Source organism: Herpailurus yagouaroundi, unplaced genomic scaffold, assembly GCF_014898765.1.
Source record: "Herpailurus yagouaroundi ecotype Mexico unplaced genomic scaffold, PumYag 100, whole genome shotgun sequence".
Lineage (NCBI taxonomy): Eukaryota > Metazoa > Chordata > Mammalia > Carnivora > Felidae > Herpailurus > Herpailurus yagouaroundi.
Window position 1 is genome coordinate 35,380,162 of NW_024412391.1, and position 27,776 is coordinate 35,407,937.

General features: G+C 41.7%; 1 protein-coding gene across 6 annotated transcripts in view; it reads left to right on the forward strand.

Annotated features, from left to right (window-relative positions):
• Positions 1 to 27,776, forward strand: part of ELMO1 (engulfment and cell motility 1) — a 641,219-nt gene that overhangs the window by 173,601 nt on the left and 439,842 nt on the right. For 5 of the 6 annotated variants that reach the window (XM_040472227.1, XM_040472225.1, XM_040472231.1 and 2 more), the window contains one exon: positions 22,996 to 23,143. In XM_040472227.1, the coding sequence (XP_040328161.1) occupies positions 23,066 to 23,143 (78 nt within the window). In that variant the 5' untranslated portion in view covers positions 22,996 to 23,065. Of the gene's footprint in view, positions 1 to 22,728; positions 22,855 to 22,995; positions 23,144 to 27,776 lie in introns of those variants that run through there. The other variant, XM_040472230.1, reaches the window with a different exon arrangement.

The following is a 27,776-nucleotide window of genomic DNA, read 5'->3' on the forward strand; positions in this document are numbered from 1 at the left end:
GTAGTCTGCAGTGTCAGCTTTAGCAGTTACTAAGCCCTCATCTGTGCTTAGGTCCTCCTGCAGCCTCTATATTTGTTACATATCCTTGTTGATGTCTTTACCATATTGGTTCCTCTTAGTCATAAACTTTATATCTCTCCATCTATTTTGGGGTGTTCAAAATTTTTCAATAAATTTTATTACTTTGTACAGAAAGATCTTGTAAAATTTTGTTTGGTATATTCCTAAGTTTTATTATTATTATTATTATTGTTATTATTATTATTGTAAATTGTATATTTGAAAGATTGCTCTTTCTAATTCTTTATTGCTGGTGTATAGAATTGCAGATAACTTCTATGCATTGATCTTATATTAATAAATCTTGACAAACTATCTTATTAATACGAATAAAGTTTCTGGTAGATAATTATATTGTCTGATTAATGGCCAACTTGCTTTCCCCCTTCAATCCTTATAATGTTTGTTTTTCTTGTCTTATTGTGTAGGCTGGGACCTCCAGTACAATATTTAATAGAGATTGTGCTGTTGGACTTCCTTGCCTTGTTTTCAATTTTAAAAGGACTGCTCAATGCTTCATAATTGAGCATGATGATTGCTAGGCTAAAAAACCTATAGGCTTTTTAGATATATTTTACCAAGGAAGTTTCCCTCTACTCCAGTATGTCTACTTTTTCTAAAAGGCTTTAAGAAATTGTGATTGACTTAGAGTGTTAGTGATTCTGATGTCCTGTTCAGCCATGGCAGGAAAGGAGTTAGATTTATTATCAGTGATTGATAATGATGCCTGCAGTGGTGGCTAGTGGAGAAGGGGTGATAGAGGGAAGTAGCATATGGTTGCTATAGTTTATTTCTGCCTGTTTATATGTTGTCAAATAATTTCATGCAAATTACCACATTTTGGCTATGATTTCTAGCTTTTTGTTTTTGTTTTTATTTAGAGGATTCTGATTCCATTACTGTGACTGGAGCCCAGGTCTAATGCTCACCAGTTTTTTTCTATTACAGTCTGGTGACTCTTAATATGTACCCTGCTTAAGTAACCAATTCTTTCTTCTGTAGTCTTTCCCAGGCTCTCCAGGTCACACACTTACTGAGTTGAAACTGAAGCCTGCTGTTTTTCACTGTACTTCTGAGGAATTTCCTTAAAGCGTCTAAGAAATAATTGGCTTACCCTGAATCGAATCAGTTTATTTAGTTATTCAGCAGATATTTATTGAGAGCCTACTATGTGACTAGAGGTCTAATGGTGAAGAGGATAGCATTCCTGCCTCATAGTTTACACTCTAGAGTGGAATTATGACAATAAACAAATAGGTGAGTGTGCAATATAGTACAAGGTAGTGATAAGTGGTGAGTGAAGGAGAGTGAGAGAGAGAGGAAGAGGATGATTGGGAATGTATGTGTGCTGGCGTGTGTACCAATTTTATTGGCGTTAGGTTATGTAGAGAAGGCTTCTCTGAGGAGATGACATTTGGGTAGTCCTGAATAAGGTGAGCAAACAAGCTATGGGAAGTTGTGGGAACAGTGGGTGTAAATCATAGTATTTTTGAGGAACTACAAGAAGTTCCACATGGCCAGAAGAGAGTGAGCTAGGAAGAATGGAGTAGGAGATGGGGACAGAGAAAGAGGAAGAGGTCAGAAAATGTTGGGCTGGTAAAAACTCATCAAAGAGATTCTGCTTTCATATTCTTATTGATATAATGGAACTATGTAGGTGTAAAGTATTTTAGTAGCATCTGATATGTTTGTTCTTTTATTCTTTCAATGATTTCTTCCGTCCATTATTGGGTTGCTGAGAGTAAGAATGTAAATGCCTTGCGAGCAGCAACCAGGGTTTACTTAACTCTTGTGTCAGAATCTCCAAGCTCCATGATTGATGGAAGGAAGGCCCTTGTTAATATTTGTGAAATGAGCAGAGAATATTTTTCCCCTTGGAGGAGTTTAGGCAGTGCTGTTACTTAATTGAGGCTGGTTCTTTGGGTCAAGTTGGGAGATGTTGCTATTCTGCAGATGCTAGAGGAATGAACCTTGGATAGGGTAGGTGTTAGCCACATGTCTTTCTAGGCTTGAGTTGCTCTATGGATGAAACTTCAGTTTCAGTGAGGGTGGGAAATTCTCAAACTCTGACTTCCTCTCTTCAAATAGAAACATACAACTTAGGTAACTGTAAATGATTTGTACATGATCCCATAACTTTGTTTTACTTCAGCTACTGTTTTGAACATTAGGTATTAGGATATTGGAATGAATCTGATTCAGAGCTAGATGTTAACTTCTATGCCTTAGTCACCTATTTGTAAGGTGAGATTATGTGACAGTATTTGCTGTCCTACCTCACAGAGATTCTATGTATGATGAAATGAGATGGATGTTAGAAATTTGGTTTGTCTATTTTAATGTATGGTAAATAAAGTCTGATAGACTGTAGTTATTACCAATAATGTTGGTTTTGTTGCATGCAACATAATTTAACTTTGAAGAAAAAATACTCTTGATTTTGCATTCCTAAAGGATGTGACTATAATTTCTTCCTTTGTCTTATAGAAGAATGGCACAGATATGAAAATTGAGGGGTAAAAGTAAGGAAGCTGTTACTAAATTTTCCTTTTTATCTTTTATTCCCTTTGATTAAGATGGGATTTGCTGCTTAGAATTCAGAAACAATTTCTAGATAATTTTATTTAAATTTTTTTTTAAAATTTATTTATTTTGAGAGAGAGAGAGAGAGAGAGGGGCAGAGAGAGGAGAGAGAGAATCCCAAGCAGGCTCTGCACTGTCAGCACGGAGCCTGATGTGGGGCTCAAGCTTATGAACTGTGAGCCAAAGTCAAGAGTCAGATGCTTTACGGACTGAGCCACCCAGGTGCCCCTAGATCATTTTAATAACCTTGGAAACCTCATTGGTGGACAGGCCCCTGAAATCTTAGTTTGGTGATTCATTTATCAGATGTTTTCTTATCAGCATAGTGATTGTAATCTTTAGTAGGCTATACAATGATTATTAACTGTTTTACATACTTAGGAATCTTAAAGTCCATGCACATATTTAGTAGTATGACAACATGGGAAGGAGAACGGTGGCCATGGTGGTACTTTCTGTGTGTCTGTATGCCTAGGAAAAGATAAGCGATGAGATGGAATAATTATAAGTAATAGAGAGAAGAGTCTACTATTGGGGAAAAGAATTTTCAGACTGTCTGCATTGATTAACTAGTTGGTTAGCTCTTCAGCTCTCCACTTTACCTTGGAAGCCACATTTTCTCCTGTGTCTTCACACTGGGTTTGAACTTTTATGATCACTGAGATCAAAGTCTTGGTTGTAAGAAATTATGACTGAGATGAGTAGTTTGTATTTGAGAATTGGCACTTTGGTGGTTCTACAATAGAAGAGAGTTTTCTCTTCTGTTTCTCCTAATGAGGAGAGCTTCTTCAGGGACCAATATTGAGCAGATCTCCTACTGCCCTTTGTGTCCTGCTGCTTGTTTGGTGTTGGCCCGCACTAACTAGAGGGAGCTTGGATACCGTCTCTTTCCTGTTGAGCTCTGAATCACTCCTCTCGCCACACTTCAGCATGATCCCCTGCAGCAAGCTTGGGAATTGATTCACCAAAACAAATTCTTTCATTTCCAGGTGCTTATTTGAAGGACTCTTCACTCTGTGAAGTTTCACAGCCTTTGATTACCGTAAGACTTTAGGACCACATCATAGAATTTAAAACAGAAAGTGAAAATGTGGCCTGATATTAGAAGTTATTTCAGTAAAAGTGGATGTGTTTTCCAATCTATGGGAGTAGACAGACTACTATTATGTTCCCATTCCATGGAGGCTCAGATGTAAACCTGTGGGGTCAAAGAGCTTTTTATTTGATAAAAGCTAAAAACTTACCCGTATTCCTCACAAGTTATGACAGTCATTCACAACTGTCAAATATAAAAATGTTTGGATACCATCCAGGGATAATCTTTAACAAGTTCCAGTGCTAGACATATAAGAGTTTATAGAAACTTTTTGAGCTTTGCCAAGAAGATGCTTCTGACCTGTCTTCAGTAAGATTCCTTTTTGAATTATTTTTTTATCAATGGTGACAGAAAAGGGAATATCCTTAGCTGTCTTACACCTGAAAGACAGGATTTGTCCAGAAAAGCACTCTACTTTCTCCTCTTTCTTAAGCAAAACTTGCCAAATCTTAAGATGGTGAAATGAGAGGAAGAGTAAATTTGGTTTGACTTGGATTTTTTCTTATCTTAATTACAAAATGTAAGAATTCTGGAAAAAAATACCATAGTAGAAATAAAGTCCAGAATTTAAAGCACTAAAGCGTGCCTTATAGAACTCATGTGTTATTTTTTTCCTTTTCACTAGATTTTTGAAACAAACAAACATGGAAAGTCTCTTTCTCCAGTTGGATTAACATTTAGGTGAAAGCCCAAATGGTCAAGTGTGAGTAAAACTCTCTAGGAAATTTCTAATTTAAGCATAAGTATGTTTCAGCATTCTGATTTTTGTCTGACATTTTGAATGCTTTTAGTCATGGTTACAATACTATATTTGGCAGAATGGATATTAGACACAGAGCCATATTAAGGTCCCCTGAGTATCTCTAAAATCTTGTTTTATTTTGATAAAGACACAGATAAAGACTATTTGAGAATTTAATCCAAAGGGAAGAATGTATTGAGGGTTCCAGTTTGGTTTGCTGGGAGGATATCATCCTTTGACACCATAGTGGCCCAGAGATGGGGATGTATGGGGGCATTCTCTGGCATTCTGTGGGGAGGAGCCTTCTTTACTTCTGAGAGACCTGGCCTAGGGCAAGGTCTTAGTTAGAACCGAATTAAGTGAGGGGATTCTTGAGGGATTGAGTTTAAATACAGAAGCATAGATGGGAGGGTGTGGTGATGGTCATGAAGTCATTAGCATCCTTCTAGGGTATAATTTTTCAGGGAACCCTTCCCTGGCCTTTTTGGTTTCCTGCTCACTGTGTTTCATTTCTTTCTCCAATTCCTAAGCCCTGGAGGTAACTTCCTTTCTCTTTCTACCTCTGCCAGTGTTTAGATCTTATGGTATTATGGATTCTGAGAAATTAGTCTTATCATTTCTTGAGATTTTCCAGAGTTATTTTTCCCCTTCTAGTAAGAAATGAAAGGTAGGAAGTAAAAGGAATAGTAAATGTGTTTTGGAATGACTTCAAGAAGCTGGGGGCAGAAAGGAAAAATGGAGAGGTAGGGAGACTAAGTTCCATAGTAGGAGTTTGACATACTACAGCAGCCAAGAGAGGGCCAGAGGTACTGAAATGGGATTGGGAATAAAGGGAGGGGGCAGAGGAGGGAGAGAGAGATGGAGAGGGGGAGAGTGAGAATGAATATGAATGAGGTCTGGACAGGCGGGCACTGGTTGGATTATGTAGGCCTTTGTGAAACTGTCAAAGACTTTGGGTTTGGAGGTGTCTGGGTGGCTCGTTGTTTAAGCATCCGACTTTGGCTCAGGTCATAATCTTGCAGCTCCTGAATTCAAGTCTCACATTGGGCTCACTGCTGACAGTGCAGAGTCTGCCTGGGATCCTCTGTGTCCCTCTTTCTCTGCTCCTTATCCCTCCCCCCTCAAAAATAAAGAAACATTAAAAAAAGACTTTGGATTTAAGCCACCCTCAGTGGGAGCCATTAAAGGCACTTAAACAGAAGAGCCATTTAAAAAATGTTTGTGCTTTCCACGTTGGTGGCTGTGTGGAGAAGAGACTGGAGGCTTGTTATAAGTCCAGTTGAGAGATGTTGGTTTGGCCCAGGGAGCGTCAGTGAAGATGGAGAAAACAGGATATATTTGAGAGAGTTTAGTTGGATTGGTGGTGGACGGGAGGCGGCAGGTAAGGGAGAAGGAGTGTCAAGAAGGACACCTGGGTTTTGGCATGAGTACTGAAGTCCATGTGTTAGTCAGGAAAGACTAGGTCCCGCTGTGGTAACAACAGCCTCAAAATCTCAGGCCCATATCACAAAGTTTTCAGGCCTGCAAAGTGGGCCATACATCCAACTGATCTTCCAAGGCAGCTGCCCTTTGAACTCAGTGGTCAGACTGCCCACCATTTTAACAGACTTGGTTCTACCAAGTTTGCTGTGACAAAGGAAGAGAGGACATGACTCTTCAGTTATTCTGTCACTCTTACTCACATGTTGTCCACAGTGGGTTATGTATGGCTATACCCTTTTATTTCAAGGAGCTGGAAGTGTAACCCCCTAGTATACTCAGAAGAGGAGAAACAGAAAACTTGGTGTGAAGGTCTACCACAAACCCGTTTTTTAATATTTCCATATCTCCATTTAATATCTTCAATATCTCCTCTGAAGGAGGAGCAGATTCTGGAGGAAAGAGTTTAGTTTCACATATGCTGTTTGAGATGCTTATGTGATAAACTAAATATCTACATCAAGTAGGCAGTTGGATATTTGAGGAAGGGAGGAAGAAGGAAAAAAAGGAATGAAGGAAGGAAAAAAGGAAAGGAGGCCAAGAGAGTAGGAAGGAAGAAGGCAGGAAAATTTGGGTTTTGTATATATGTTGAAAGTATATCTGTGGGATTGTATGAGATTGCATAGAGATGGTGTCTAGAGAAAGACTAGGATGAAGAAATGAACCCTGTGTTAGTTAGGTTAAGCTATGCTGTATTGTGGGTCCTTTATGGTTCAGGGTAAGATGCTGTCATTTTATACTGTACTGTCTGGAGAGAAACGGTCTGAACACAAAATTCAATGTCACTTTCCCAGCACCTGGAAGAATATGTTGAAAGAAGTGGTACCTGGTAAAACTGGACTAGCAGGAGGTAGTAATTGATAAATTATATTATGTTATATAAGATCATATCAGATTATATTATATTATATTATATTATATTATATTATATTATATTAGTCTGTTTTTTTTTCTGGTTAGCTTTGTGGAGATAGAACAAAATTAATTGCTTTTCCTTTCCCTTCAATGAGTATTGACCAATGTATAGAGTCATGTATCACCACAATCAAGAAACAGACCATTTACATCACTCTAAAAAAGTTCCCTTGTGTACCCTGTGCAGTCAAACCCCTCTCCCCAGACCCTGGTAGCCACTGATGTGTTTTGTATCAATATAGTTTTGCCTATCCTAGAATTTTATATAAATGGAATCATGCAATATGTGTTCTTTTGTATCTGGCTTCTTTTATTTGGCATAGGGATTGGCAAACTTTTTCTGTAAAGATTCAGATAGTAAATATTCTTACAGGCTATAAGGTCTTTGTTGAAAGTACTCAACTTTGCTGATTACACCATGAAAGCAGTCTTGGAAAATATATAAACGAATGTATGAATGTATGTAACTCTGTTCCAGTGAAACTTTGTTAACAAAAATAGGGAGAAGGCCAGATTTGTCCTAGGCTGAAGAGAGCTGACCCTTGACTTAGGAGAATGCTTTTCAGATTCATTTTTATTACTGTGGGTAGTAAATCATTCTTTTTTATTGCTGACTGGTATTCCATTGTATTTCAAATATTCCATAATGTGTTTACCCATTCATCAATTGATGGGCATTTAAGTTGTTTCTAGTTTTGGCTTTTATGAAGAAAGTTGCTATGAACGTTCACTTACAAGTCATTGTGTTAACATATGCCTCCATTTCTTTTAGGTATATACCTAGGAGTGGAATTTCTGGGTTATATGGAAATTGTACATTTACTACTGTAAGAACTGCCCCAACTGTTTCTTTAAAAAAAAAAAAAAACAAACATTTTAATGTTTATTTATTTATTTTGAAGGAGAGAGAGAGAGAGAGAGAGAGAGAGAGAGGGAGAGAGAATGAGTGGGGGGAGGGACAGAGAGAGAGAGAGAGAGAGAGAGAGAGAGAGAGTATGAGCAGGGGGAGGGACAGAGAGAAAGGGAGAGAGAGAAACCCACACTGACAATACAGAGTGGGATGGGGGCTGAATCTCACTCAGGAACTGTGAGATAATGACCTGAGCTGAGACCAAGAGTTAGTTGGGTGCTTAACCCACTGAGTCACCCAGGTGTCCCTCCCCAAAGGAGACCTACTAGTTAACCACCAATGTATGAGAATTCTAGTTGTTCTGAGTTCTTACCATTGTAGTGAGTGTCTACTGGAATAAATATTTATTAATATTTAAATGTTAATGGTTATAAATAAATCAATGAAGTATAGTGGGAATATTGTCTAGTGTCATAGATTTTTTAGATATGATTTTTTAATGATTACTATTCTGTCTTATGGCCTTACCATAAATTATTAAATGGATTTCCTATTATTAAACCTTAAGACCATTTATAAAAATTTCCTTTTGAAAACAGAGCACTCACCGTCTGTGGAGAAGACAATACATTCAATATTGCTCTTACTGGTAAAGGTAGAGAGCGCAATTAATTCTTACTCTTATTTGCAGTTACTTGCTAGGACATGTGCCTTTCCTACTCAGTTGATCTAGGGATTGGGTTGAAATCCTTTTGAAATTTGATGCGCCTAATTCAATCCCACTTTTGAGTGGGCAGCCACCCTGCCTCTTCATGGGTACATCAAGGAGTACCCTCAGGCACATCCTGGAATTTTCTTAAAAAGTATTTTGTGTCTCTTGGTCTCCAAGTAATTTGTGCCTTAACATGTAGGTGAATTAATTTTTGTCTGGGTAATTTTTAAGTAAATGTTTTAAATGTCTACCTCAGTTGTTTATTATTATTATTATTAATGTTTACTTATTTTTGAGAGAGAGAGAGAGAGAGAGAGAGAGAGAGAGAGAGAGAGAGAGAGCAGGAGAGCACAAATAGGGGAGGGGCAGAGAGAGAGAGAGGGGGACAGATGATCCAAAGCAGGCTTTGCTGACAGCAGAGAGCCCGATGCGGGGCTTGAATTCATGAACTACAAGATCATGACCTGAGCCGAAGTTGGACACTGTTATAAACAACTGAGCCACCCAGGTGCCCCTCTACCTCGGTTTTTAAAAAATCTCTGTCAAGTTTTGTAAACTTCTACTTTAAGCTGTGTAACTTCCCAGTGAACTGTCTTATACCTGAGTGAATTGATTTGCTATTTAGGTTTTTGCTATAATAAGCTCATTAAATGTTGGAGCCCGACACCAAAAAGTCATTATTTCAGTTTTGAGTACTTGTTCTGAGGCTATATATTCTGACAGAGCTAGATGTCAATTAAGATTATTCCTCGTTAGTGGAAATAAAATTGTATTTTCTGCTTATAAAAGAGTCCCTCTGGATCCTTTCTCTAGGGACGTAAGAGAGTATATTCAACTTGTGCAAAAGTTTATCCGTTCATTAAGTGGAAAGGTAAGAATATAGAGGTCGTCAAGAAATCCCAGTTTTACCTCACCAGAAGTTATGCTTGAGCCATGGGGTGTTTTTCCTGCAGAGCTCTCAGAGGAGCTGCATCAAATTGCAGGTTCTGTCGCAGCTTCAAGAAGTCAGTCAGTGTTGAGCCTGAACGGCTCAGGCCATGTGATTCCTTCCATGGAGTCAAGGTTGGATGCAAGTTTGGTAAGTCACCATCAATGTTATGTTATACCAAGTGAGAAGGTACAATAGGGATCCATAATGAAAAAGTACTTATAGCCTCCTTCTTCCTCATGAACCATATTTGTTGTAAAATCCTGGATTTGCCGATTCATAGAGCTAATGTCGACTGGCTTTCACTGTGTGCCAGGACCTGTTCTATGCATTTTGTGTGTATTAAGATAGAATGAAATTCAGTGTAATGGCACAGAACACAAGACTTTGGACTGGCTAGGCTGCTAACTAGCCAAGTTAGTGGCTGGTTTCCTTGGAGACTATATTTCCTCATTTTTAGAATGGGAATTATGAACAGCATCTATTTCCTAGGGCTATTGGGAGGATTCAATGAGTTAATATATCTGAACTGTTCAGTGGGGTGCCTGGCACATAGTAAATCATATGAACACTAGCTATTACCATCATCACCTTATTACTCATCTCAAGAAAGCTGTGAGATAGGTACTGTGGTTTTCCCCATTTTACAGTTGAGCAAACTGAGGCACAGAGAGCAATCCTCCCAAGGCCATAAGAGGCCTTGAAACTCCCAAGGCTAAGAGGCCATGAAACTAGGATTAGAATATATGTAGTCTGAGTCCAATCTGTGGCTGTAACTGCTGTGCTCTGCTGCCTCTCCATTTAAAAGAAAGAAAGGGCTATGAATTTTAGGTGTAATCTGCAGTAAAGCAAATAGGTCCATAAGGAAGAGATGAGTAAGAGGGGTGTCTCTTGTACTGGGGGCTTGGACTTTACCATTGGTTCTTCTGGATGAGTCTATACATACATTGACATGATAGTGGTCAACGAAGTGACCAAGAGTGCATCTTCTATTTGGAGTGGTCCTAGTTCAATAAATTGGCATCACCATCTATTCTGTTAAGTCAGCCGGAAGGAGCTGGAATCCTGGGTCATGCTGAACTCCAGCTTTTCCCTCTTCCTTGTATGCAGTCCATCACCAATTCCTGTTGATTTTTATTTTTTAAATATCTCATAAATCTCTCACCTTCTCCATCTCCAAGGCACCACTTCAGCCGAAGCCACTGTCATCAGTCGCTTTCTTTCCAGTCTCCAGCAGTCTGTCCCTTCTTGCTCCATTCCAGTCTGCTCCACTCATAGCCTAAGGCAAAATGCAAATCTTGTAATCTTGTGCCCTGGCCTAAAGCATTACCCATTTCACATCCAAATCCAGATCTGTCTGATTCTAAAACCTGCCTTCTTTCTTCTGCCACCTTGCAGAAGAAAGTTTGGAACAGTTAGCTTTGATTTGCAAAGATGAAAAAAGTAAGATTCTTAGGTGTCAAGTAGAATCAGGTTTTCTTTGACCTCATTCATTACATTCATGCCTCAGATAATTAGGTCCCAGAATCTGACCCCATTACCAGACCCGTCAGCAGAACTCAAGTGTTCCACAAAGATTTATAATCTCTGACCTCTTTTCTGGGCAAGGCAGAGCGTATCATAATAGGAAAATGAGAAGATGCATAGCAGCCTTTTCTAATTTTTTTCCCCTGCAACCTCGCTCACTAATCTAGCAGGTTATTTAAAAAAGTTTTTTTTTTGGTGTATGTGGTTATTTTCACTATTATTGGTTGGGTTTTTGCCTGACTGAGTCTTTATCAAACCAGATATTAGCTGGTTGAGTCCCAAGTTTGCTAGAACTGAGTGCGGATAATAAGAATTTTAAATCATCAGCCTCCTGTTAATTTACCGAGGTAAAATTTAAAAGGCACTCAGTTAGCAAACTGCCAGCACTGAGTTGGAAGTCCCTCTATCTGGTTTCCTCTCATCAGCTTTTAATCTCAGCCCTTCCCAGGGCATGCAGACAGAGTGTGGGGGATCTCTGCCCAAGGGAAAGCAAAGAGGAAATGAGCAGGCAACAACAAAATCTATCCAGAACGTGATCCTCGGGTTGGCAGGAAGCCAACTGGCAACTCCAGGGTGTAACCAGTAATATTGGTTTTCAGGATAGAACTGCAGGCTGCCTTTTCCCCATTTTGTACCGGTTTTTATTTTTATTTTTTATTTTTAAATGAATATGGTAAGGAATTTCTGGATTCACATATATGCCTATGGAAGAGCAATGATTTTTTTAAAAATCTTTATTTATTTGAGAGAGAGAGAGAGTGAGTGCTTGAGTTGGGGGGGGGGGGCGCCGCGATCCACGAACAGTGAGACCATGACCTGAGCCCATATCAAGAGTAAGACACTTAACTGACTGAGTCACCCAGGAGCCCGAAAGAGCAGTCCATTTGTTCAACGGCAAACAGTGGCCCATTGGATCCACTGTTATCTTGGTGTTTGTGTGAAAAACTCTTCAAAGTGTGGCCACCTGTCTATGCTGATAGCATGTGCCCAGACAGTGTTTTATCTTAAGACAAATTGCAACAAACTTGTGAGGGAACCCAGACAAAAACAAGAAGTAGAGATCTCTATCATTCAATCCTGGGAGTCCTGGCAGAGCCTCCTCAGGTGAAGGAGGTAAGAGAGAAAAACCACGTTTTGGTTTTTGTTTGTCTTGTTGGGCCTGTGGGCTTGTGCCTAACAACCAGAGGGATAAGCTATCTAAAACCCTGAAAATGGAGGAAATTCATGTTTCCTAACAGAAACTTCCCTGAGAAACATTTCAGACTTCTTCTGTGTCTAGCCAGGATATGATACCCCCGGTAGTAGAGCTGTGTCATCATCGGCCACTTAGTGCCCATGAAAACCCCAGCTTCTGGGGAGCAGCTGGGCCCAGGTGGGGTGGGCCATGCTCATCAGGCTCCAGGTGCCTCCCCTCCTTCAGCTTGGTGGGTGGAGCCTCAGCACTTTAGAGCTACTCACCTGGAGAGCAGGACAGCGAAATCAGTGAGTGGGGCAGCTGGATGGAGGTGTCCCTCAGACAGGTGAGAGTTGGAAGTCACTCTGGAGGGCTGGAGTGACATGTAACTGGGGAAGCTGTGCAGTAGTGGTGGGGCAGGTCCCTCTCTGTGCAGAGGGCACCCCTTTGGTCCTTCTTGAGGGACTTGTAACTGTCGCATACCTGAAGGCCACATCCACTTCTTGGAGAGAAAGGATTGAGAAGCAGTTGAGTCCCGGTCACCTCGCTATACTTACAGAACTTGGCTGTGAGACATGGGTCGGGAGAGAAATCGGGTCCGTTTTGTTCCATCAGGTTATCTGCCCAGGCATTTCTGCTTTTGAAATGCAGGAGGATTCTTCTGGAATCTTAACACTATCCTTCCTTTTCCTATTCCTTCCAACCCAGTCACTCACCTGGAAGCTTGGTGCTCATCTTTTAAAACCCAGAAGAAAGAAAAAGTGTTTGTATCTGTAAACCCTCCGTGGACCTGAAGCCAAGTTAGCATTCCTCAGAACAGTTTGTCCAGTTTGGTTGTGATGCTAAAAGGCAAAAAGAACCACCGTGCGGTGGGACTTCTGTGTGTTTCACTAGGGAGGCTACTGGCTGCCGTGTCCAGGTCCCCCATGCCTGCCAGATTCATAATCATAATACTACCCTAGCAGACCCTGTTCCAATTGTTTATATGTTCAGGGTTCACAACAGTCCCATGAGAAAGGTTCTATTGTTCTTCCAGTGTTACAGAGAGGACACCGAGGGCTAGCCATGTTATGTAACTGTCCAAAGTCACAGAGCTGTGGGTAGGTCAGGGCCCGGATTAACACCCAGGCAGACACCTGACCTTCACACTTACTCCTGTCCGTCTGGAGAATTAAACCTGAAGGACCCGAGGAGGGAGAAAGAGGCAGAGGCTAGTGCCATCCTGCGTGTGCGGCATTACATCATGTACGCGTTGTGCAGGATGACGAATTCTGTGCTGAGTTGTCAGGTGGCAGCCTGTGGACGCACAGCCCAGCCCTCCGCCTGCCACAGAAGGCCCTTGCTGCTCATCTGATGCAATCGAATTTCCTAGGGTGGCCTTTGCTGCTCTGCTGTTGCTGGAGAGAGAGAGAGAGGGAGAAAGAAGTTTCGCATATTGTTTTTTGATCAGCAGGTTTGGAAACTTTGAGTGTTTGGCTCACAGGATGGTGGAAACGCTCCAGCATTTCCTGTGGCCTCGAGTCTGGGTTGTGAGATAGAGAACTGGGCCTGAACTTTGTCTCCTCCACCGGGGAATGTCAGCACACATCACGAGTGACAAGGCTTGCCTGCCGGGAGCAGGGGAGCTGGGGGGGGGGATCTGAGGGGGGCGGACAGGAGGGGAGCCGTCACTGACGTTACAACAGCCGAAAAGGAATTTGAAAAGCAAATATCCAAAAACCAGAATAAAGGAGGAAGTGTGTGCCTTAGTTTGTAAAATAATGAACTTTCCAGTTGAGATGCTGCTTCCCAAAGTGCGAGAGAAAGCTCCTAGTGAAGGGAGAAGAACCAGCAGCTCAGCTCGTGCCTCATCTTGTTTTTGACAGAATTTCTCTGGGAGGAAAACAGATCTGGAGTAGGCCCTGCTCTCACCTCTGAGTGCCTCTATTTCTATTTCTGTCCAATGGGACACACGAGTAGCTGCTGCTTGAAGAAGTGCCTGAAGGTTTTCTGAGGAAGGAATTCTGGATTTTAAAAATGCATCATTGGTTTGAGTAATCCTGTGCCTTTTTTTTTTTTTAAATGTCTGAATTTGCTTTTAAGGAAAGAGTGATTCATTTGTTTTATTCATTCACTTGTCTGAAAAGTATTTATTGAGCTGCTATTTGCCATGCCATCTGGTCTAGACTAGAGGTACAGAGATGGATAAGATATATGATCCCTACCCTTGGGGAACTCATAAACTAATAGCATAAGGTATGGAAAGGTGTTCTGGTAGGAGCTTCGTAAGCACCTGAGGAGATAGTTGGGGCCATTGCTTCTCAGCTGGGGAGGCTCTGGGGTCAGGGAAATCTATCAGAGGAACTGGCACATGAGATTGGCTTTGAAGTCTAGGTGGGAATTTTTGAAGCCAACCCAGGGGTGGAAGGGAAAGACATTCCAGGGAGAGGGAACATTGAGAACAAAGGCGGGAGGCAAGAGAATTTGCCATGCCCAGGAAATGGCCAGCAGTTTGATGAGGAAGGAGAGCCAATATTTGTCTTGGTGCTTTTCACACCTCGAGAGTAATCCTCGCTTGGCCAGTCTGGGGCTTGCCTTCTTTAGGCAGTGCTACCCACAGCCACTGAAAAAGGACTGTTGATGATCTTAAAGAAGAACCTATTTGCCACGACTTAGAGCGTCCTCGCTTGTGTGTGCTTGTGGGTGGGGCTCAGGGATGCATTGGTGGGGGGAGGGTGTCTCCTGGTACTCAGAGGCAGGCGGGAACCAGGCTGTGGGAAGTTGATGTGCTATAGGTCATGAATCACCAGCCAAGGTTTTAAAGCTTGAGATTCAAGCTCTCACACATCCAAATATTCTGTTTCTTTTGCTGTTTATCTTCTGCTAGTTTGCACAGTAGAAAGCTGTAGTTAATTGAATTTTTACTGTCCTCTGTGAATTGGAAAGAGTTACTCAAAAGAATTGGGTTGCTTTCCTGGAGATAATCCCATAGATGCAGGTGATGATAATTCAATACGGGACTAAAGGAAAGTGTTTTCTCTGCCACTTTCCACTCTATTTCAGGCCAAGACTATTCAGCACTTCTGTTTTTCTTGAGAAGTGGTGGAGGTAAATGGTCTCAAAGCATCGTTTCCCGAACTGTGTCCCATGTGAAACTAATGCCACAAGATGCTCCATGAAAAAAAAAAAAAAAAAGAATTTTCTAGAAAGATATATTTGGGAAATAGTATATACTGCATACAAAAATTTCACGGTACATATATATTACATTAAAGGCCCAATAAGTCCTATAGTAAAGGAACCTTTTTAAAAATGTGCTATAGTGATTAAAAACATTGACTGTGGAATCAGACACATGTGGATTGAGTTCTGGCTGGGCTCCATATTTGGATATGAGACCTTGGGCAAGTTACTCAATGTCTGTGCATTTTAGTTTCCTAGTCTGTAAAATGGTTTAGTAATGGTACCTATTTCATAAGGTTGTCATGAAAAGTATATGATACATGAACTAGCTGGTTCCATAATTAGCTGTTATTTCATTTGATGTTTTACAAGAGATTTATTTTTTCCTTTTCTTTCTTTCTTTCTTTCTTTCTTTCTTTCTTTCTTTCTTTCTTTCCTTCTTTCTTTCTTTCATGTTACATTACTTAATATCTAAAGGAAGTAGTGTTGTGTGGGAAATGCCAGGCTAAGGCTAATTCCTGAAATGCCTGCATGATTCCTGGCAGCAGTCCAGGAGAGGGAAAGCAGGTTCTAGGCACTGAGGGCTCCATCAGAAATGTGGACATGCAGATATTGAGCTCTAGGACTGGGGAATAAAGTATCATTCCCATTTGGCTCCAAGGTCAGATTGTGTAACTTTAGTCTGTGTTTTGTGGCTCAGTTGTCTCTTGAGGGACTGGCAAGATTATAACTGAGGGCAGTAGACAGATATGGTAGGGTTGATGTATTAGTTAGAAGTTTTTCAATTATAAGTGATGGAAACCTACCTCAAACTCACTTACTGTACCAGGGAATTTATGGGTTCATATATCTAGGAAGAATATTAGGAGAGCTCAAAGAATGGAAGAAAAAGTGTTAGGAGCCAGAATACTCAACGTAGTTAAGACTCTTGTTCTCTTTTCCCCTCTCCTGTCTCTTTTCTCTTTGTCTTTGCTTCTCCTTGCCATAGTCCTTCCTATTGCAGACAGCCCATTCCCACATGGATGGAAGATGGCGGCCTAACAACCCCCCATTGAAAGGGAGAACTCTTTCCTTCCAGGCCTCATAGAGCAGTCCCCAGAAATTGATTTGCTTAGATCATGTGTCTGTCCCTTGGACCGATCAATCACTCTTGCCAGAGAAATGGGCATTGTCATTGGCCCCACACATGCCCAATCTTGGTTGTGGGACAGGACCTGCTACCTGAAGAGAAGAGGTGGAAAAGCTCACTAGACAGACAAAAACCAAAGCTACAAGAGTTCAGTAGAGCTGTATGTGAGGGAGAATGTGCTAGAGTAGAAGGTTACAAAATTGTCCTCAAATGATATCAAGGTTTTCATGTTTTTATATAAATTTCCTTTCCTGTTGATTTTAGCAACTTATTTTTTTTTATTTCTCCAAGTGGTCCTTATTCTACATCTCATCTCTCTTTTTTTTTTTTTTTTGCAGTTAAAATATTATATTTATGACTATTACTGCCCACTTTGTGAAGTTGGTCTATGTAATAAGTTTTTTTATTAAAAAGTTTTTTTTATTCTTTATTTTTGAGAGAGATAGAGAGACAGAGAGACAGAGTGCAAGTGGGGGAGGAACAGAGAGAGAGGGAGATATAGAATTGGAAACAGGCTCCAGGCTCTAGGCTGTCAGCACAGAGTCCTATGTGGGGCTTGAACTCATAAACTGGGAGATCATGACTTGAGCCAAAGTTGGATGCTTAACTGACTGAGCCATCCAGGCACCCCAATAAGTTTGTTTAAAAGCAATATTAGAAGCAGTCACCTTAGCGCCCTGCTTTTCAACCAGAGATGATTTTGACTCCCAAGGGACATCTGGCAATGTCTGGAGACATTTTGATTGTCTCCATTTTATAAGTGAGCATCTGATTGTATAAACTGGCATCTACTGGGTGGAGGCCAAGGCTGCTACTAAACTTCAGCAGAGGCCAGGATGAGCCCCACAGCAAAGAATTATCTGATCCAGAATGTTAATAATGCTGTGGTTAAGAAGCCCTGCTTTAGTGGTTTCAGGAGATCAGACTTTCTCATGGCCAAGTTTATTACTCTACATTTTATGGATTAAAAATAAATTAATTTTATTTATTTCTAAAGGGCTTTCGCTTTTTTTCTTGATTGTATCAGTGTATGAGAGTGTTATTTTGCCCACATTCTCACCAATCAATGAACATTTATTTCTTACCAATATGATAGACAAAAAAGGTCTGTTTTGCTGCTTTAATTTGCATTTCTTTTATTACTGTTAAGAGTGACCTTTTGGGTATTTATTGACCACACATTTCCTCTTGTGTGGATTACTTTGTAAACTAAAAAAATTTATAAGAGATCATTGTTAAGGATATTGATACTAGGTTAGGTCACAGCTGTTGCAAGTATTTTCTGGATTGCTTATTATTTGTTTTTAAATTTTTATGGTGCTTTTTGGAATGGTGAAGATTTTAAGCGTCTTTGTGTCAAATCATCAGCCTCTTCTTTATGCTTTCTGTCTTCAGTGTTACGCCTGTTTACTAGGGCTGTCATAACAAAGCACCACAGTCTGGATGGTGTAAACAACAGAAACGTATTGTCTCCTAGTTCTTGGGGCTGGAAATCTGAGATCAAGGTGTAGGCAGCTTGGCTCTTTCTGAAGCCTCTCTCCTTGGTTGTCGATGGCCGTTCTCTTACTGTTTCCTCAAATGGTTGTCCTCTGTACCTGTGTCCAGATTTCCTCTCCTTACAAGGACAACAGTCAGATAGGATTAGGGCCCATTCTAATGACCTTATTACAACTTAATTTCCTCGTTAAAGGCTCTGTTTCCAAATACAGCCATAGTCTTGGGTACTGGGGGTAAGGACTTGATCATATGAATTTTTGGCGAACACAGTAGCCCACAGTCATGTTCGAGGGGCCTCCAACACCTTGGGAATATGTAAATATTTGGGGGAAGTTACCAAGCTCAGTAAGGTTTAGTATCTTCATTCGTTTACTGTAAGGAGTGCCAACTATCACTAGGGGTAGGATGCAGGGTAAGGAAACAAGCGTGTGCTTCAGGCTTCCAGTCCAATGCCTGCTCTCAGCTTCTGCCCCTGCTCCTTTCTACCAGCTGTCCCATGCCCTCCATGATGACATTTCCAGTGGCTGTGAGAGCAAAGACTTTTCTCTGCAAGTTTGCAACATATTGTAAAAGGGTAGCTAATAGCACGTTTCGCACCTGGCAAGTTGAGTTATTACTAAGATTACCTTAGGAGGCTTTTGTCAGGAGCATATACATAAGTTGGAATATTTGATTCAGTTCTCTCTCTTCCTTTCTTTCTTCTGAATGGTTATGTTTTGCACAATGTTCCCCTGTTCCTGAAGCCATGAAACTTCCTCCTTGGCCTCTGCTGTTGTCAGAATGGATGTTAATTCCCTGATGGAGTAAGAGACTCTGAAATGGCACTCCCACCATCTATCGATCTATCCAGATCCTCCAGTGCAGGGGAGGATCCCTGCTCTCATGGTCTTCCCTGGCAGTCATTGCTCATCTATGCGACTTGGAAAGAGGAACGTCTGTCCTCTAATGCATGTTTGAGAAGGGAAGCAAAGACAGAGTTCAGCAAGCGTGGATGAATCATAGCATCCTGGATAAGGTGAAGTGGGAGGCACCTGTCCCTTACTGTATTCTTGGGCCTAGACAGTAAGGCTGTTGGGATGTATCATTCTGTTTGGAATAAGAAGGATGTTGTACAAAGAAGAGGAGAAGAAGTAGGCCTTCCTGAGGCACAGTGCACCGTGCAAGACTGTGTCCTCCAAAGCACAAAGTAGAGGGCTCAGGAAAGCCTGAGTAATAGACGGAGATCAGAAGATGCCACTTTGCAGTAAGGATTGTTTTGAGCTGAAATCAATTTAGAAACAGCAGCACAGGAGGAACTCTCTGCCATTCTCATTTCTACTTAAAAGCAGGGCATAAATGTTTCTTTTGTAAAGGAAATTTAGATCTATAAAGGAAATTTCTATTTGTAAAGATATCTTCCTCTCCCAAACCTGGAAGAGAACTACTCCAGACACCACTCTTAACCACATGAAAGGATTTGAGACTGCATAACAAACCAACTGAACAACTTGTTTTTTAACCATACATTTCCAAATCACCATTCCACCCCTTGTATCCCTCAGGAGCCCAAACCCCTTTGCTTTTGTCTAACCTCTTGTCCACACTTTGTCACCCTGTGTGAGACGGTATGTAAGCTCCAAGCTCTAACCATACCTTTGAGTTACTTCTCACTGAGTTCTCCTGCATGTATGTACATTGCATGAGTAAACTCATTTGTTCCTTTCTGTCAATCTTGCCTTTGTTAGTTTAGTTTGCACTACTCAGGCACTGAACCTAAGAGAGCTGAGGATAGGTTTTTTCCCTTCCTCTCCAGATGGACAAAGTGAATGAAAGGTTACTTTCAGAAGGGTGCTACTTTCAGAGTCCCTTTCTCTCTCTCTCTTTTTTTAAATCTTTTTTTTAAAAGTTTAGTTATTTATTTTGAGAGGTGAGGAGGGGCAGTGAGAGAGGCAATCCCAGGCAGGCTCTGAAATGTCAGTGTGGTGTCCGACGTGGAGCTCGAACCGTGAGATCATGACCTAGGCTGAAATCAAGAATTAGATGTTTAACCAACTGAGCACCTCGGCACCCCTCTCTTTTTTTTTTTAAATGTTTGTTTATTTTGAGAATGTGAAGTAGAGAGTGTGTATGCGCACTTGTGCACGTGAGTGAGAGTGGGAGAGGAGCAGAGAGAGAGGGAGATAGAGAATCTCAAGAATCCCAAGAATCTGTGCTGATAGTACAGAGCCTGCTTGGGATTCTCTGTTTCCTTCTCTCACAGAGGCTGATGTGGTGCTGGATCCCTTGAACTCTGAGATCATGACCTGAGCCAAAATCAAGGGTCAGATGCTTAACTGATTGAGCCACTCAGGTGCCTCTAGGCCTTTTCCCTCTTTACCTAACCTGAATACTAAGGGAAAAGGTTGTCTATTTTTTTTTTTTTCTACAAGGGAGCATTGAGCATTTGAAATATGAGACTGGTGCTCCCTCTCCACTATTCCCATAATCAGTATAAACCTATTATTTGTCACCAGTAGATAATGATAGCCAGTGGGCAGAGGACAACTTTCCTGGGGAGGAATGAAGGGACAGAGGAGTTGAGGCAAATCATTTACCCAGCTGTTTGGTGTTTCTTTCGCATTGATCCACCTTTTGGCTTCTACTGGCCCATCTGTCAGCCTCTTTCAGTGCAGTTGTGGGGGCACACAGTTCACCAGGGCAAGTGTGTTAGTTTTTCCATTACACAGCTCCTATAGGAATGTCCACATAGGCTTGATTTTTTTCCCCCTCTCTTAATAGGATTTGCTGGTGTAACAGAAAGACTAGAAATAGGATAAAAGGGTTTAAAGCCATTACAGGGACCAGAAGCTAAAACTATATGGGAAATTCGGTGGTGGGGGTGGGGGGGAAGGATCAGGTATTTGGAAATTTTATGCTCCCAAGACCTAATCAAGCTGACTGGAAAAACATGTGGTGATGTAACAGATCTTTAGGAGACTACAACGAGGTGAGCTTCAAACAGAGATATAAAGAACTTTGGACATAGACCAATGTGTAGAGACAGACAGATTTCTAGATGGGAATCAAGAGCGGTTTCTCTCTGTTGTCTTGGAAACGTGACCTAAAGCTAAGAAGGAGACCTTCAGCAGAATGATAAAGAAAATTGCAACTTGCTCAAGGGTTATGGAGTCACATGTAACTGACACGGGGACTTTAGTAACTAAGTCCCAAATAAAAAGCAACTAACTCCTCTGTCTCATTAAATTCGCTCAACTATAAGCAAGGCCATTTGACATGCATATTAAGGTTGTAGAATTTTCATGTTAAAAATGGAATCAAGTAAATCAATCAGCAGGCAAGCAGGGACATTGCAGAATTCTCCACCCGTTTCCTAGTTGCCTCCAGGGATTTGAGAGTTACCTTACAAGGCAGAATGGTTGGAGTGTCTAGCCAGCTGCACAGACTTCCCTTTAGTGGGTCTTAAATTTTAGTTTGCATAAGAATTATTATATTAGGCTGTTTACCAAAATTTATGAACCTTATATTTATGGGGCAATTTTGACAACATTAGACTCCACTTTACTGCTGGTGGCTCTGATGAGATAAAATTAACTGTTCTCTCACGGAAATATAAATTCAAGAGGATAAAATGTGGACTTCTGAGGATAACAATGTGGACTGGATTATTCATTCTGAAATGGTGCACCTGACTCTTCCCTGCGGGAGCCCTGTCTGTGCTGTTTGTTAGTGTGGGTAACACTGATGAAGTCTAATCACATTTGTCAAGTGAATTCCCAGGGGATTCCTTGTAGCCTTTTGGCTCTCTCAATGGCTCCTTTGTCCACTGCTGCCTTCTTATTCTCCACAGAGACTCAGGGAGAGCCACATCATTGGATTCTCACCTGTTCAACAGGTTTTGTCTCAACAGTCTTTGAGGAATAAATACCAGTGAAAGGGGAAGAAAAGCACCCTTGGCTTTTGATTCCTGGGTGGTTAGATGACCTCTTTCAGTGTAATTCTAGACTATTTTGTGTAGAGGTGGGAGGAGGGTGCTCAAAATGCATTTTAATTTTCATTATCTATTCTCTTGATCCCCAGGATCGTGTGTTCTTTGTTTTGAGTAGTGTTACCTGGTGTTTACACAGTCTATTTTCACATTAGAACCTGTTTTCATGATTCTTATTCTAGGGTGTATAACTGGTTGGGATTGAAACAATGTGGTACAGACATAATACATTGCCCATAGAATTCTCTAGTGAATAAAGGAGCATAGAGACTATGAAGAGGAACACCCCAGTACAGATTTGCTACTTGTGCTTGCATATATGAGACCCCATAATTATTTCACAAGTCTCTGTTGTAGAATATTCGTGGATGTGCAACTTTAAGAGGACGGAGATTCTCCACTATATTTTCACACGCGCACACACACACACACACACACAAATTTAAGTTTTGAGTCACATGAATGTGTTATCCGTTCAACAATATTAAGTGAAAAAAGTCATCCTAAAGAAACAGGCCAATAATCTAGGGGAGGCAGCAGAGGATAATCTTACTTCTTTTGTGAAAGCAACACTATTCATTCCAGTGAAAATTCAAGGTCTGTTCTGTTTGCCGCACTATCCACATCAGTCAATTTTCCTCCCTCCTGAAGGCGCAGTGTGTGAACTGGCCTTGGGGAGGGAGTGTGTGTATGCATGTGTGTGAACCTCAGGGCATTTCTTCTTCCTCATGATATCCTGGTTGCTATAGTGCGGAGCTCTATTTGTGACACACAGAAAATACTTTAAAGAAATGCTGCTTCCTGACCATGACTTCCTGGGCAATCTGTTCTTCCGGAGACTGTTGAGCGCGAGAAGTTTACATGCGTTTCTGGACAGAGTGAGCCCAGCTCATCCAGACCCTGGGCACCACTGGGAGCCAAACCCCGTAGTAAGGGACAAACTGCCCCTTGCGGGGACCACGTCTCCTGAAGGCTTCGACTCTAGGGCATTGGCTCCTTCCTGTCATCTGTCTTCTCTCCTCAGGAGCAGCCGGAGGTACAGTTGGTGCCCTGTGTGTTGTATACCCAGAGCCGTTTCTCATACCTAAACCACCAGTGAAAACAGGAAGTGATGAAGCAGAATTTGCCCTGCATCGGCACTGAGCAACTTTTCTTTCTTTTTGTCATTCCTCATTAGGTGTAGACACGTGTGGCCGTCTGCACTGTAGGATCCCGGTTCTATAAGCTTTGGACTCCCTGGGATTACCATGCCGCCCCCCGCGGACATCGTCAAGGTGGCCATAGAATGGCCGGGCGCCTACCCCAAACTCATGGAAATCGATCAGGTCAGTCATGCTGGCAGCAGTTTGGGGGTTCTCTTCAGTCTTCTTTCTGTCTTGGAATTTTCACAGACTTTGGTTAGCTCTTTTGTCCTCCTTTCTCTCTCTGGCTGTGCTGAAAAATCTGTGCAATAATAGTTGCAGTGTAGTTTGCTTTGTGTACCAGATACAGTGACGACGGATGGGGTTTTTATGCTCGTTCAACATCTACTTGGATTGTGTGAATACAGGGTTTGTGTCTGAAGCTGGGTGAGAGGCAGCAGGGCCCAGTGGCTTAGGTTCCGGGCAGTTGGCACAGTGCAGGCTATCCCGGCCCTGCCTGGCAGGCGCTCATGAGTAGGTGCAGGTTGTTTTATCCTAGGCAACACGAAACTTAATTTTTTGATACACTTTCCCGTTTGATTTTGCAGAAGCAGCCAACAAGTACATTACAGTAACCGCTTAATAGTGAAATTAGTATAGAGGGGCTTGGGCTTGCCTCCCAGCTAATTGTAATTTTATTATTAGTGTAAAATGCACTGTCTGTCTAGTGCATTGTCTGGGCATGTAATACATCCTCAATACGTATTTAATGAATGAAAAAATATTGAAAAGATTTTTTAATATGGCCCTACCTTTAAATTTTTTTTTTCAACATTTATTTATTTTTGGGACAGAGAGAGACAGAGCATGAACGGGGGAGGGGCAGAGAGCGAGAGGGAGACACAGACTCGGAAACAGGCGCCAGGCTCTGAGCCATCAGCCCAGAGCCCGACGCAGGGCTCGAACTCACGGACCGCGAGATCGTGACCTGGCTGAAGTCGGATGCTTAACCGACTGCGCCACCCAGGCGCCCCTAATATGGCCCTACCTTTAAAGGCCTCCTTTAGCTTGGGTCTCAACAGTCTTACGGTGCGGCTTTGATTTGATTTGATTTGATTACAGGTTATCTCAGGAAGGTTACTAGAGCAAATAATTTAAGGAAAAAAAAAAGATTGAGACTTATGTACACTTAGGGTTTCATAAAACAAATACCATAGAATTCTAGGTGGCTTTTAATATTTTCACAATTAGGCTACCATGGCAACTCCACTTTTTATATATGTTCTCAGTACTGTTCTATGATTATGATCTATAAATTTTTTCCCCCTGGTCAGATGTTATTATCTGGTTGAAGAATACTGTGAGAGTTGTATGGCATTGTGTGGATCCAAAAGACTATTGACATAAATTATAACGGTCAAATCAGAATCAGTTGAGCTTGAGTGTGAATTTGAGGAAGGGTAAAATTTTAGGATTGTTGTTAACAAAGGTGTCATCGGTCCAGCTCATCATTGTCATTTTAACTGCTCTACGAGGCAGTTTTTGTGGAGCTCTAGAAGCAACCCATGTGGGTAGAGAAGCCCATCCGGTAGTTTTATATACATTTGTGTCAGGTAACAGATGTTTGTCCTTTTTCATGTGCTGTTCAAGAGAGGAGGTGAGTTGAATTTTAAAATATGCTTGGGACTACCTGGTGCAGACTAAATACAGTTAGGACTAGGTTTGCTACTGGCTAAGGGAACCAACGGCTTCAAAGGGGAGTTGACCTCTTACATCCACATGGCAGTCCTGGGCTGGCGTGGTTGGTGCTCTGGGGACATGAACCCAGGCAGGCCTCTTCTGTCTTGTTGCTTTGCCTTCTCCATATGTATGGCTGAGGACGGTTGTTCGGGCTTCACCTGGGAGCTCATTGGAAATGCAAAGTCTCAGAACCTACCCCAGATCTCCTGACCTAGAATCTGCATTTTAGCTAGGTCTCCAGGAACTCCTGTGTCTAGTTAAGTTTGAGAAGTACTGAGCTGGATCCCTGGTACCCCAGGTCTGGGGTACTTGTTTAAATGTTCTTGGGGCTTCTACCTCAAGTGATTCTGAGTCAGTGGTTTAGTAAATTTTTCCCGTTTGATTCTGCCGTGGTTCCGGGAACCTCTGCTATCAGGCAATAGCTCCTGATACACATTCTTAGGGGTTTGTGGAGTCAGTGTCCTGTTCTTGCCTTTGGGGATGGCCTTTGGTGTGTGTGTGTCTTAACACTTGTTTTTTAGTTATCTTTTTATTTTGGAACAATTTTAGATTCATAGAAAAATCGTGAAGAGTCTATTGAGAGTTTCCATAACCCCTTCACTCAGTCTTCCCTAATGCTTAATATAACTGGTACATTTCCCAAAATGAAGGCATTAACAATGGCACATTACTGGTAACTAAACTACAAACTTTATTTGGATGTCAGCAGTGTTGCCACTGATGTCCTCTTTCTGTTCCAGGATCTAATCCAGGAATGCCAACCACATTGTAATATAGTCGTCATGGTTCCTCATTCTCCTCCAGCCTTTGACAGTTCTTCAGTCTTTCCTTGTTATTTCATGGCTTGAAAGTTTTGAGCAGTAACTTTAGTTCAATACAGTTTTTAAACAGAGAAATGGCAAGACTAGTACAAAGAACTTCTGTCTACCTTTTATCCAGATTCTTTAAGTATTAACATTTTGCTTCATATGCGTGATTGTTTTCTCCATTTTTTCTCTTTTTAATATATAGCTTTTTTCTGAACCATTTGAGAGTGACTTAGAGGCATCATCCCCTTTTACTCCTAAATACTCAGTGTAAGAACAAAATCCTTCTTTTACATAACCATAGTCTCTTTATAAAAGCCAGGAAATTGAACAGTAGTTCAAAACTATCATCTAATTCAAAGTCCATAGTCCATATTCAAGATTCATCAGTTGTCCCAATAAGATCCCTTATCCCTCCAGGCTCATGTATTACATTTATTGTCCTGTCCCGATGGTCTCCATTGACATGGAATGTTTCCTTAGTCTTTCTTTATCTTTTGTGGCCTTGACAATTTTGTAGAGTACAGGACAGCTTTGTGGAATATTCTTCAGTTTGGGTCTCTCTGATGTTTTCTTCCCAGGTTTTTCATTATCAGGTGAAATGCCAGAGAGATGATGCTGTGTCCTCTTCGGGGCATTGTATCAGGAGGCACCTGGTGTTGCCTTGTCTCGTTCTTGGTGATGATCCGGTTTTCCAAAGGCAGATATGAGGTTCACAGAAGTTAAATGATTTGCCAATTCATGAGGCCAGGACACACACCCAGGTCTCTCTTACTCTGAAGACTGAACTTTTAAACAGTTGGCTAAATTGTGGGCCTTGTGGTATTGCCATATGGAGACTACACAAAGGATTAGAAACCTAACCCCTTATTGCCCTGCAGCTACTGAGATGGGAGTGAGAGACTCATGGCAGTGCTGGCATCAGGTGTTGTTTCTTGATTGGGTCAGAAATTGGCCCAAGAATTGGAAATGTATTTGCACATGCAACAAAGACTTGAGCCATGATTCGTACTTGGACTTTTCTTCTGATCTTTTACCTTGTTCAGTGAGGGTCGCATAACCTGCCTCTCTCCTGTGGCAGGCTGCCTTTGTTCAGAAAGCTCTTTGCTCCTTTTTACCCTGGGTAGCTACTATTTCAGTAAAAGGTTATTTCTGGGAGTTGGGTTCGGCTTTGCTGTCCGTGTTCTCCTGAAACCTTGAGTATCCTTCCGCTTATCCCATTGTGTTGTCCCTGTCTGTCACCTTAAACCGGTGGTCCGACTCAACCTTGAGCGTGCCCAAGGATCACCCAAGGAGCTTGTGAAAAATGCACATTTCCAGCCGAGCTGCAGAGATTTTGATTCTGTCGCCAGGGGTGGGGCCCTTCCTCTGCTTTGTGAGGAACACTAAGTGAGGTTGACGCAGGGGTCCCCACACCTCCCAATCCAGGGGCTCGTGAGAAACCGTCATGAGCCTGTAAATTGCTTCATCTTTGAGTGCAGTTTCTCTAGTGCCTGGAGAACAGTCCGTCCTTAATCAATGGATATTTAATTAATGAATAACTGGAAGAAGGAGCACATTTCTGCTCAGCTTTGCTCTATTGATACCTGTTTGGTTCAAGGGGATGTCTGCACGGAGCCGACTGGTTTGTTTTCTCTCCAAATTGTGAAGCGACAATTCTGCCTTTCCACTCAGCAGGAAAAGCCCCTATGGGATTTTTACAAGAGGAGTTTGCCATACCATAGGAAGCCGTCAGAGGAGTTGTAAACTATCTCGTTGGCGGCTTCTGCTTTGGCCTTTATGGTCTGTTGCTGAGTTTCACCCTCAGGGGCCACTTGAAGCCACCAGTCGGTGGTTGTCTGGACACACTGAGCCTTAAAGCCTCCCATCCCCTGTCCTGGTTAACTTACTATTTTCTGAACAGCTTATTTTTCTCAATCAAGAGTATAGAACCCTCGACACTCTGACGAGAGGCGTTTGCTGAGAGTTAGTGTGGCCTAAGCAATGCAGTACACTCTCCAGGACATTGAAACCTGGATGGGGCCCCGGAGCCCCCATATTTGTGAGAGGCTCTGTTACCCTCTTTGAGCCTCAGTGTCTTCGTTTTGCAAAGCTGACATAATAATTTTGCACTTTCATGATTCTTGGGAAGATTAAAGAAAATGTGTGAAAAAGAATGTAGGACATCGTCTGGCTCAGAGTAATTACTCCATAAAGGCAGCCTTGTTTCTGCCAGTTTAAGCAAGTTCTCCTTAGATTAGGAAATCAGATGCGCTGGTTTTCTTTTTTACCTGCTCTTTGTCAAGAATGGT